This window comes from Mobula birostris, chromosome 11 (genome assembly GCF_030028105.1).
Source record: "Mobula birostris isolate sMobBir1 chromosome 11, sMobBir1.hap1, whole genome shotgun sequence".
Taxonomy (NCBI): domain Eukaryota; kingdom Metazoa; phylum Chordata; class Chondrichthyes; order Myliobatiformes; family Myliobatidae; genus Mobula; species Mobula birostris.
In genome coordinates, this window is record NC_092380.1 from 115348814 (window position 1) to 115361605 (window position 12792).

Genomic DNA, 12792 nt, shown 5'->3' on the forward strand with positions numbered 1-12792 from the left:
GCCAATACCTGGGTGTACCGCGCTCCCTCTCTCTCCATTTGCTGGGTCAGCCGTTGGACAACTTCATGGAGTCGGGCATTCAGGACTGCCTCTTCCTCATACCTGATCCAAGAGAATGTTCCAGAAAGTTAGTAAGCTTCTCCTCCTCATCACAATTAAGCACTGTCTCAGCTGTGGGAGAGGTGGTACTCAGAGAAGATCACACTGTGGGAGGGTCACACTATAGGAAAGTGGTGTGTCACAGTTTGGTCTGACCCACACCATGTTCTCATGCCCATCCCAGACTTACTGCATCAGCCACCTCTCCTAATCCCTTTCCCCACAATGCCCACCTCCCCCCATGCCCCACCGGGAACCACGGGATGTGGAGTTAAGCACCCTACGATGCCCACCTCCCCCCATGCCCCACCGGGAACCATGGGATGTGGCGTTAAGCACCCTACGATGCCCACCTCCCCCCATGCCCCACCGGGAACCACGGGATGTGGCGTTAAGCACCCTACGATGCCCACCTCCCCCCATGCCCCACCGGGAACCAGGGGATGTGGAGTTAAGCACCCTACGATGCCCACCTCCCCCCATGCCCCACCGGGAACCAGGGGATGTGGCGTTAAGCACCCTACGATGCCCACCTCCCCCCATGCCCCACCGGGAACCAGGGGATGTGGAGTTAAGCACCCTACGATGCCCACCTCCCCCCATGCCCCACCGGGAACCAGGGGATGTGGCATTAAGCACCCTATGATGCCCACCTCCCCCCATGCCCCACCGGGAACCAGGGGATGTAGCGTTAAGCGTTACCCTCATGCCCCAACCCTCATTTCGCTCAGTTGGCTCTTACATCATCTGCAGCTCCACAAGTCTGGTCTTCACCGCTTGCACCTCCGACCACAGCCATTCCATCTGGGCCAAAGGCTGCTTCACCGGGTATCGGGCAGACAGGACCCACAACTCCCTCTCCTTCAGCAGCTCCCGTTTCCACCTCACCTGCTGCCTCTTCCACTCCAGTGCTCCGATGAGCAAGGGCATCCTGTTAACAACAGAGTGTTAGGGCAGACAGTAGCAAAAACCGACAAGCGGCTAAAAATAAGTACATCTAAAGCAGAGGTTAATAGGTTCTTGATTAGTCAGGGGTAACGTAACCTGTGGTGTGTAGAAATTCCTTCTGTCAGACTTGGGAGTATTGCGACGAGTTTTGGACCCTTTTCTAAGAAAAGATGTGCTGCTTTGGAGAGGGTCCAGAGAAGGTTCATGAGAATCATTCCGGGAATTAAACATTTCAACGTGAGAAGTGTTTGATGGCCCTGGGCCTGTACCCACTGGAGTTTAGGAGAATGAGGGAGGAATCTTATTGAAACCTATTGAGTATTGAAAGGCCTAGATAGAGTGGATGTGGAGAGGATATTTCCAATCATGAGGGAGCCCAGGACCTGAGGATACAGCCTCAATACAGAATTTAGAAATGAGATGAGGAGGAATTTAATCAGAGGGTGGTGAAACTGTGGAAATCATTGCCACAGAAGTCTGTGAATGGCAGGTCACTGAGTGTATTTAAAGCGGAGGATGACAGTTTCTCGATTAGTCAGGCTGTCAAAGGTGTGACGAGAATACACATAAATTAAGATGTTTGCTGGCCTGGGCTAGCATCAGTGGCATCAGCAGTTGGTCTGCCACCTGTCCTCAGGGGAAGGAGAGATAAGGAACAATGAAGCAGCATCTGGAGATGTGTAATGAAGGGACGGGAGAGAGGGCTGTCTGGAGCGGCTCCCCCTTTGAACCCTGAACTGTTTAAAGTGATGGACAGGCGATACCCCAGCAGGGGGATAAAAAGGGACAGGTTCGCTAAGGCAGGACACACACGACACTCTAGGTAACGAGACCCTGGAAGCGGTGCGCCTCTCACGAGTTGGTGGGAAGCTCTTGGACGGTTGATCGGGGGATCAGCCTTAAACGCACAGGGTGGAAAGGTACGATCAGCAGGAATCCGGTGTGTGTCCACCCTCGCTTGGGTGCCGGGTTCACTGCAGAGGATCGACCGCATCTGGAGGAGGGGTCACAGTCGGTGACCTCAGGTGACATCATTAAGGACCCGCCCGAAAGCTGCTTGTAGCAATATCGCCGGTCTGTGAGTGGAAGCCGTTCTGAATGATCAGTCGTTCTCGTTCTCTCTCCCTCCCCTGACGTTGTCCATTGCCATGGCAACGATTACTGCGAACTGAACAAAATTGGACTGAACTTTGTGTCACTTTGAAATTGGTCATTTACCCCTAGACAACGATAGAGCTTGATTGATGCTGTTATCTTAATTCTGGGCACATGTGTGTTTATCATTGCTGAACTGTTGCATTTATTATCCTTTCGATTACTGTGTTGCTTGTTTCTTTAATAAAACTGTCTTAGTTCTAGTAATCCAGACTCCAACTGAGTGATCCATTTCTGCTGGTTTGGCAACCCAGTTACGGGGTACGTAACAAAGGCTACAGAGGGAAGGCAGTAGAATGGGGTTGAGAGGGATAATAAATCAGCCATAGCTGGAGCAGACCCGATGGGTCGAATGGTCTAATTCTGCCCCAAGCCTTACCGAGGGAAGTGTATCTCTGGAATTCTCTGGTCCTGGTAGTGGCAAGGCCAGGACGTTGGAGGGAGGTAAAAATGTGATGGATTGACGGTGAGGGTGATGGGGAACAGAATAACTTGGCCAGTGTAGTTCAGCCATGATCACATTGAATGGTCGGACTGACAAGGGATTGAATGGCTTCCTCCTGTTCCTGTTTCCTTGTGCCATTGTGGCACAAGACAGCAGCAACTCTCCCGGAGGGAGCCCCATACACAGTGACAGATGTCCCCCGTCATACAGGTGTACTCTGCCCAGGGGGAGACAGGAAACCTCAGCCTGGGCTGACCGTACGTCACATTGTGAGCCCGCGTCCTCCACGTCCCTCCAGGAGAAATAATTACTCTATGTAGTGTGAATGGTGTCTGAGAACACACCCCTCAATCTCCTCACTTCCTCCTACCTCAATATCAATCAGCTGTGTGGGGCTGAGACTGGGCCAGTTTGATGCAGTGTAGGACTGAAGTTCAAAGCAAATTTCTTATCAAAGTACATACTATTTCTCACCATATACAACCCGGAGATTCATTTTCTTGTGCACATCACAGTAAATACAAAGAAACACAATAGAATCAATGATAGATGGCACACAACAGGACGGACAAACAACCAATGTGCAAAAGACAACAAACTGCAAATAAAAAAAACAAGAAATAAAAATAATAATAACCTTACCTTTCCTGGCAGAACAAGGCCAGTAGATTAGTTAGGTCACTGGCCGATGTGTCCAAGATGGAATGGAGGTGTTGGTTAACACCGCCTGGTGTCTCCCCTCTGCTCTCCCTCTGTACCGGCTGTGGGCTGGACCTGTGACACTGTGAGTCAGAGAAAGAGGATGGTGGGAAGATGACAGTGTTCCCGATTACAGATATCTCTCCACTCCACCCCCTCCTGGGGACACAACCTGAGCTCCATTTCTCCCCCAGATCCAGACTCTGAAACCACCTGCTCCTGAAGGAGGAACCAGTCCACAGTAGCATAGTGGTTAGTGTAACACTCTACAGTGCTAACAAACAGGGTTCAATTACTGCCACCATATGTAAGGAGTTTGTACTTTCTCTCCATGACTACAAGGGTTTCCAGCTTCCTCCCATATTCCAAAGGCTTACAGGTTAGGGTTAGTAAGTTATGGGCATGCTACATTGGCACCAGAAACATGGTAACACCTGTGGGCTGCCCCCAGCACATCTTTGGACTATGTTGGTCATTAACACAAACAATGCATTTCACTGTATGTGTCAATTTTTTGATATATTTGTACGTGACAAATAAAGCTACTCCTCTCTTTTAAATCCCTCATCCTAAGTAGCCGTACCTGTGAATGACTCTGGCTCCCTCTCTGGAACTTCTCACACTTCCTGAAAGGCAGTGATATCATCTGACCATCACCAGTCAGGACACTGAGCACAGGAGTTGGGACATTCTGTTGCAACTGTATTCAACATGCAAGAATGTTTACTGTCATTTCCAGTACACAAGTGTAAAGGAGAATGAAATAATTGTGACTCCAGATCCGATGCAGCACAAGAAACACACAATAAGGTGAAGAACATAATAATAAAAATAAAAGATGAATATAAAGACATAAGATAGCTTATATACATAAATTGATTGTCTGTCCATAGAGTGATGCTAGGCCCAGGAGTGTCTGTACATAGGTGACTGACAGGAAATGATAAAGTAGTGGTGGTTGGGGGTGTGGAGGGGTGGGTTAGTGATTGGTGGTGTTGATCAGTCTTACTGCTTGGGGAAAGTTACTTTTATTGCATCCAGTGGTCCTGATGTGGATGCTACGTAGCCTCCTCCCTGATGGGAGTGGGACAAACAGTCCATGAGCAGGGTGGGTGGGATCCTTCATGACATTACTGGCCCTCTTCTGGCATCTTTCTGTATACTTGTCTTTCATGCCGGGTAGGCTAGTACCTGTGATTGACTTCCCGTTAAGGAGCCTTCCTGTCCACCACAGTGCAGTTTCTGTACCAATCAGTGATGCAGATTGTAGGGATGCTCTCTACTGTGCATCTTTAGAAAGATGTGAATATAGATGTGCAAAGTCCAGTCCCTTCAAACTTCTCAGAAAGTAGAGGCATTAGTGAACTTTCCTGATTGTGTGGAATGTGTTCTGGGACCATGAGAGGTTGTGTGAGTTGTGTGCTTTCAGGTGTTTGACTTTGGTGAGGCCACACTTGGGAGTATTGTGTCCAGTTTTGGTCATCCTGATTTAGTTAAACTGGAAAGAGTGTAGGGAGGATTTACAAGGATGTTGCCAGTGCTCGAGGGCTTGAGATATAGGAGAAGTTGTCCTTTATTCCTTGGAATATTGCTGAATGAGGTAGAGTCTTACAGAAATGTTTACAATTATGAAGGTCTTTCCTCCAGGGCAGGGGAGTCCAAAACTAGGAGGCGTAGGCATAAGGTGAGAAAGGAAAGATTTAAAGGGAACCTGAAGGCCAACTTTTTCACACAGAGGGTGGTGGGTAAGCAATGAGCTTGTGGAGTGGTTGAAGCAACTACAAAAGCATCACTGGAGAAAGTACAGGGAGGGTGGGGATTAGAGGGCTATGGGCTGAACACAGGAAATTGGGGTTAGCTGGGTGGACACCGTGATTGGCAAGGACCGGTTGAGCCAAAAGGCCTATATCACAGATGGTAGTTTGCCTCGCAGGTGCCAGGGTACGGGATGTTTCTGATCGCGTCCATGATATCCTGAAGTAGGAAGGTGAACATCCAGAGGTCGTGGTACATATTGGTACCAACGACATAAGTAGGAAAAGGGAGGAGGTCCTGAAAGCAGACTACAGGGAGTTAGGAAGGAAGTTGAGAAGCAGGACCTCAAAGGTAGTAATCTCGGGACTACTGCCTGTGACATGCAACAGAGAGTATAGGAATAGAGTGAGGTGGAGGATAAATGAGTGGCTGAGGGATTGGAGCAGGGGGCAGGGATTCAGATTTCTGGATCATTGGGACCTCTTCTGGGGCAGGCATGACCTGTACAAAAAGGATGGGTTGCACTTGAATCTGAGGGAGACCAATATCCTGGCGGGGAGGTTTGCTAAGGCTATTGGGGAGAGTTTAAACTAGAATTGCTGGGGGGTGGGAACGGAACTGAAGAGACGGAGGAAGGGGCAGTTGGCTCACAAATAGAGAAAGCTTGGAGACAGTGTGAGAGGGAGGATAGGCAGATGAGAGAGAAGGGATGCACTCAGACTGATGGTTTGAGATGTGTCTATTTTAATGCAAGGAGTATCATGAACAAAGCGGATGAGTTTAGAGCGTGGATCAGTACTTGGAGCTATGATGTTGTGACCATTACAGAGACTTGGATGGCTCGGGGCAGGAATGGCTGCTGAGCGTGCCAGGCTTTAGATGTTTCAGAAAGGACAGGGAGGGAGTCAAAAGAGGTGGGGGTGTGGCACTGTTGATTAGAGATAGAGACATGGCTGCAGAAAAGGAGGAAGTCATGGAGGGATTGTTCACTGACTCTCTGTGGGTGGAAGTTAGGAACAGGAAGGGGTCAATAACTCTACTGGGTGTTTTTTATAGACCACCCAGTAGTAACAGGGACATCGAGGAGCAGATAGGGAGGCAGATTCTGGAAAGGTGTAATAATAACTGGGTTGTCGTGGTGGGAGATTTTAATTTCCCTAATATTGATTGGTATCTTCCTATAGCAAGGGGTTTAGATGGAGTAGAGTTTGTTAGGTGTGTTCAGGAAGGTTTCCTGACACAATATGTAGATAACCCTACAAGAGGAGAGGCTGTACTTGATCTGGTATTGGGAAATGAACCTGGTCAGGTGTCAGGTCTCTCAGCGAGAGAACATTTTGAAGATAGTGATCATAGTTCTCTCTCCTTTACCAGATCATTGGAGAGGAATAGGAATAGACAAGATAGGAAAGTATTTTATTGGAGTAAGGGGAAAATATGAAGCTATCAGGCAGGAACTTGGAAGCATAAATTGGGAACAGATGTTCTCAGGGAAATGTACGGCAGAAATGTGGCAAATGTTCAGGGGATATTTGCGTGACGTTCTCCATAGGTACTTTCCAATGAGACAGGGAAAGGATGGTAGGGTACAGGAACTGTGGTGTACAAAAGCTGTTGAAAATCTAGTCAAGAAGGAAAGAAAACCTAGCAATTATCAGCCTGTGAGTTTGACATCAGTGGTGGGTAAATTGATGGAAAGTATTCTTAGAGATGGTATATACAATCATCTGGATAGACAGGGTCTGATTAGGAACAGTCAACATGGATTTGTGTGGGGAAGGTCATGTTTGACAAATCTTATTGAATTTTTTGAAGAGGTTACTAGGAAAGTTGACGAGGGTAAAGCGGTGGATGTTGTCTATATGGACTTCAGTAAAGCCTTTGACAAGCTTCTACACAGAAGGTTAGTTAGGAAGGTTCAATCGTTAGGTATTAATATTGAAGTAGTAAAATGGATTCAGCAGTGGCTGGATGGGAGATGCCAGAGAGTAGTGGTGGATAACTGTTTGTCAGATTGGAGGCCGGTGACTAGTGGTTTGCCTCAGGGATCTGTACTGAGTCCAATGATGTTTGTCATATACATTAATGATCTGGATGATGGGGTGGTAAATTGGATTAGTAAGTATGCAGATGATACTAAGATAGGTGGCATTGTGGATAATGAAGTAGGTTTTCAAAGCTTGCAGAGAGATTTAGGCTAGTTAGAAGAGTGGGCTGAAAGATGGCAGATGGAGTCTAATGCTGATAAATGTGAGGTGCTACATTTTGGTAGGACTAATCAAAATAGGACATACATGGTAAATGGTAGGGCATTGAAGAATGCAATAGAACAGAGGGATCTAGGAATAATGGTGCATAGTTCCCTGAAGGTGGAATCTCATGTGGATAGGGTGGTGAAGAAAGCTTCTGGTATGCTGGCCTTTATAAATCAGAGCATTGAGTATAGGAGTTGGGATGTAATGTTAAAATTGTACAAGGCATTGGTAAGGTCAAATTTGGAGTATTGTGTACAGTTTTGGTCACTGAATTATAGGAAAAATGTCAACAAAATAGAGAGAGTACAGAGAAGGTTTACTAGAATGTTACCTGGGTTTCACCACCGAAGTTACAGAGAAAGATTGAACAAGTTGGGTCTTTATTCTTTTGAACGTAGAAGCTTGAGGGGGGACTTGATAGAGGTATTTAAAATTATGAGGGGGATAGATAGAGTTGACGTAGATAGGCTTTTTCCATTGAGAGTGCGGAAGATTCAAACAAGAGGACATGAGTTGAAAGTTAGGGGGCAAAAGTTTAGGGGTAGCATGAGGGGGAACTTCTTTACTCAGAGAGTGGTAGCTGTGTGGAACGAGCTTCCATCAGAAGTGGTTGAGGCAGGTTTGATATTGTCACTTAAAGTAAAATTGGATGGGTATGTGGACAGGAAAGGAATGGAGGGTTATGGGCTGAGTGCAGGTCGGTGGGACTAGGTGAGATTAAGTATTCAGCATTGACTAGAAGGGCCGAGATGGCCTGTTTCCGTGCTGTGACTGTTGTATGGTTATATAGTTAATATACTCTCCACCATACATCTATAGATATTTGTCAAAGTTTTATATGACATACCATATCGTCACAAGCTCCAAAGGAAGTGGAAGCACTGCTGTGCTTTCTCAGTAATTGCCATTAAGTGCGGGGCCTACAACAGGTCTTACAAAATAATAACACTGAGGAATTTAAAGTTGCTGACCCTCTCCACCTCTGATCCTTTGATGAGGACTGGCTCATGGACCTCTGATTTTCTCCTGAAGTAAATAATTATTTCCTTGGATTTGCTTACATTGAGGAAGAGGTTGTCGTTATGGCACCACTCAGCCAGATTTTCAATCTCCCTCCTATATGCTGATTTGTCACCACCTTTGATTCAGCCTATGACAGTGGTGTCAAGAGCAAACTTGAATATGGCTTTAGAGATGTGCTTAGCCACACAGTCATAAGTGTAAAGCGAGTAGAGTAGGGGACTAAGCACACAGCGTTGTGGACATCTGTGCTGATGAAGATTGTGGAGGAGATGCTGCCAATCTGAACAGACTGGGTCTGCAAGTGAGAAAATTGAAGATCCAATTGCACAAAGGTGTATTGAGGCCAAGGTCTTGAAGTTTGTTGATTAGTTTTGAGGGGATGATGTATTGAATGCTGAGCTGTCATTGATAAAGAGCATCCTGATGTCCAGATGTTCCAGGGTTGAGTGAAGAACTAGCGAGATGACATCTGCTGTGAATTATCAGAAGGTTGGTCATAGATTTAGTTTCTTCTTATCACGTGGACCAAGTTACAGTAAAAAGTTTTTGATACATGTGCTCTCCAGATTGTTCCTTACATTTGTGCAAAGAGGTCGTAGGAAATGTAAAAAAACATTAATGGAATGTTACAACTACAAAGTTCAGGGCAGGCAGACAATAAAGTGCAAAGGGACTCGATAAGGTAGGTTGGGAGACCAAGAGATTAGGGCATAGAAAAGTGCAACACAAGGAAAGTCCCTTCAGCCCATTATTCTGTGCAAACCATGATCCCAATCCAAACTAATCCCCCTGATAGGGGTTCAGTGATGCCCATGTACAGAGGGAGAAATACAGATACAGACTGAACGATTCACCTTCCTTGACAGGGGTTCAGTGATGCCCATGTACAGAGGGAGAGATACTGGCACTGAAAGAACAATTCAGAGGTTTAATAAGAACTGTACAGAATAAATGAAAATAATAAACACTAGGCCAACAGGGCCAACAACTGCAAACTCCCAAACTAACTAAAAACTAACACTGTCACTGAACTTTGAAAGCAGTGAACTAGAACTAAATTAATACGCTCCTTAAACAGTGTCTGTCTAAAACACAAATCTTTCCCAGAACGTGGACTAAGGGAAGCAATGAGTGTTGGCATCACTGTGCTTTGATCAAGACTTGACAAGACCGAAACAAAAGGAAGGGAGTTAATACAATCATAAAGAAACATTAATTGTCTGGAACGTATGCATTCTCATGTGTGAGATTGCAGTCTTCCTTCAAGTGCCCAGACCACTTCTGTGTCTGCAGTTGAAATGTGCTCTGCCTGCACATTCCCTGCTTTTACATGTGTCCATGTCCAAAATGCTTCTGAAATATTGAAATTGTAGCTGTCTCCACTACCTCCCGGCGACACATTCCAGGCACCCACCATTCTCTGTGTAAAAAACGTCCCCACAATCATTATAAAAACAAGAAGATAATGCTGAAGCTTTGTAAGACACTAGTCAGGATGCACTTGGAGTATTGATAACAGTTTCTCAGAAAGGATGTGTTGTCAGTGGAGAGAGTTCAGAGAAGGTTCACAAGGATGATTCTGGGAATGAAGGGGTTGAAATGTGAGCAGCATCTGGCAGCTTTGGGCCTGTAATCACTGGAAGTTGGAAGAATGTGTGGGGATCTCATTGACACCGATAGAATGTTGAAAGGACCAGAAAGGGGGATGTGAAGAGGATGTTTCCTCTGGAGGTGGTAACTAGAGGGTACAGCCTCAAAATGGCCAGGGCATCAAGGGATATGATCGGAGGGCAGGTGTATGGGATTGAACAAGATCTGGGATCAGCCATGATGAAACAGCAGAGCAGACTTGATGGGCTGAATGGCCTAATTCTGCTCCTATCTCTTATGGTCCACCTCCTATGAAATTATCCCCTCTCGCCTTGAATGCATGTCCTCTGCTATTAGACATTTCAATCCCGGGAAAAAGATGCTGTCCGTCTACACTATCTATGCCTCTCATAATGTCATAAACCCCTATCAGATCTCCCCTCAATTCACTTCAGAGAAAATAACACAAGTTTGTCCAACCTCACATTATAGCTCATGCACACTAACATCCTGGTGAATCTCCTCTGTTGCCCCCACATCTTTCCTGTAAGGGGGAGACAGGGTGTTTGTTCCTGCACTCTAACCTGTGGATGTGGCTCCAGTGAGGAAGGGAGTTGAGTGATGATCCCCTGCAGTATTTGTTCACCCTCCTGTTGAAGTCCATCTGTTCCACAGGCAGCCATGGAGAGTCAATAAAGGGTGGAGGCAGGGAGCATGCAGAACTCTGGAACATCACCCACACTCATCAGCTTACAGGGGGCATGGCACACACAGTCGCTGGGGGTACAAGAAAGCACAGCAAGAAGCCATAAACAGGGGAGTGAGAATCCTCTTTTGTTGGCCCTCGAAGAGGAAACTAGAGCTGTCTTGGTCTTTGAGATGGGAATCTCACCACCAGCCCAAGAGACAGAGTAATGGGGGGTGTTTCAGAGAATGTCACTCCCTCAGTCCTGCCCCTCTCACAGTGGGGGGTCAGCGTCAGAGCACTGATATGAAAGGGAAGGCAGACACTGTAATCCATCTGCCGCCCTGTGTTACTGTCGACTCAAGCACTTGCAGATGTATCTGTTCCCCTCCCCCTGCCACCCCTCCTCTTCCCTTCTCCCCCCACAGCATCCCCTCCCGCTGCTCCTCCCCTCCCCTCCTTCTCCCGTCCCCATTCCCAATCTTCCTTTCCGCTCTTCCTCCACTCCTCCTCTTCCTCTCCTCCTCCTGTCCCCATCCCCCTTCTTCCCTCCCCTTCTCCTCTTCCTCTCGAACCCATCCCCCTTCCCTCCCCTCCTCCTCCTCTTCCTCTTGAACCCATCCCTCTTCCCTCCCCTCCTCCTCTTCCTCTCAAACCCATCCTCCTTCCCTCCCCTCCTCCCCTCCCCTTCTCCTCTTCCTCTCAAACCCATCCTCCTTCCCTCCCCTCCTCCCCTCCCCTCCTCCTCTTCCTCTCGAACCCATCCTCCTTCTCTCCCCTCCTTTTCTCTTCCTCCATCCTCCCCATTCACTCCCTTCCCATCTCCTCCTCATCCTCTTCCTCCCCTCCCTGTCCCCATCTCCCTTCTTCCCATCCCCTCCTCCTCCTCCCATCCTGCTCTTCATCCCAAACCCATCCTCCATCTTCCTTCCCCCTTCTCCCTTCCCCCATCCTCTCCATTTCCTCCCCTGCCATCTTGTCCTCCCTTCCCCATCTCCTCCCCCTCCTCTCCTTCTCCCATCCCCATCCTCCTCCGCTCCTCCTCCACCCCTACTCCTCTTCCTCCGTCCCCATCCCCCCTTCCCTCTCCTCCTTCTACCTTCCCCCCAACCCATCCGCAACCACTCATCCACTCACGTCCCCATCTCCTCCTCCCCCTCCTCTCCTCTCATTCTCCCATCGCCATCCTTCATCTTCCTTCCCCTTCTCCTCTACTCCTTCTCTTTCTCCACCACCCATAGTCCCTCTTCCCTCCCGTCCCCTCCTCATCCTCGCCCCCTTCTTCCCATCACCTACCCATCCCCAATCGTAACCATTCCGTCCAGTTGCCCCTCCACCTCTCCTCACCGTGCCACTCTTAATGCCCTCTCAATGTTTCTATTGACAACCACCCTCATCCCCTCTTGTTGCCTCTCCACATCACACCTCCACCCTCTTACTCATATTACGCCTTTCTCAACACCCCGTCCCTTCTCCTCACCCTCCTCATCCCTACTGCCCCTCAACCCCCTCTGTCGACTCTTTCCCCTCCATCCACTCTCCCTCACCCCACCCTCCGCCCGGCCCCGGTACCTGTGCCCCGCCGATGCTGAGTGTCGGAACTGCGGCCTCTCCCCGCGGGTTGCGGGTTTTGCTTCCCGCCGTTACCAGGGGAACGCGCCGTTGCCAGGCAACCGGAAACGGAAGCCATTGACAGGAAATGGAGGTGTGTGGTGCGGGGGCTGGAGCGAGTGTCAGTGTGATCTCTGTGACCCTGTGTCACCATTCTTCTCCACAATCCCTGGGATGGGCAACCCTCCCCTCCCCTCCCCTGCCCCACAGGGCAGGAGAGACACCCCCCCCAAACCCTCCCCTCCCCACAGGACAGGAGAGACACCCCCGCCATCACTCCCATCCCACAGGACAGGAGAGACACCCCCGCCATCACTCCCCTCCCCACAGGACAGGAGAGACACCCCCCCGTCACTCCCACCCCACAGGGCAGGAGAGACACCCCCCCCCCGTCACTCCCACCCCACAGGACAGGAGAGACACCCCCGCCATCACTCCCACCCCACAGGACAGGAGACACTCCCCCATCACTCCCACCCCACAGGACAGGAGAGACACCCCCGCCATCACTCCCACCCCACAGGACA

The 12792-nt window shown here is 48.7% G+C and overlaps 1 protein-coding gene across 2 annotated transcripts in view; it reads right to left on the reverse strand.

Moving 5' to 3' along the window:
• LOC140205582 (uncharacterized) overlaps positions 1-12289 on the reverse strand; it is a 72010-nt gene extending 59721 nt beyond the window's left edge. For both annotated transcript variants that reach the window (XM_072273222.1, XM_072273223.1), the window contains exons 1-5: positions 12227-12289; positions 10554-10746; positions 3290-3429; positions 842-1030; positions 9-102 (exon numbers count right to left, since the gene is read on the reverse strand). In XM_072273222.1, the coding sequence (XP_072129323.1) occupies positions 9-102; positions 842-1030; positions 3290-3429; positions 10554-10652 (522 nt within the window). In that variant the 5' untranslated portion in view covers positions 10653-10746; positions 12227-12289. The remainder of the gene's footprint in view (positions 1-8; positions 103-841; positions 1031-3289; positions 3430-10553; positions 10747-12226) is intronic.
• Positions 12290-12792: the final 503 nt, after the last annotated feature.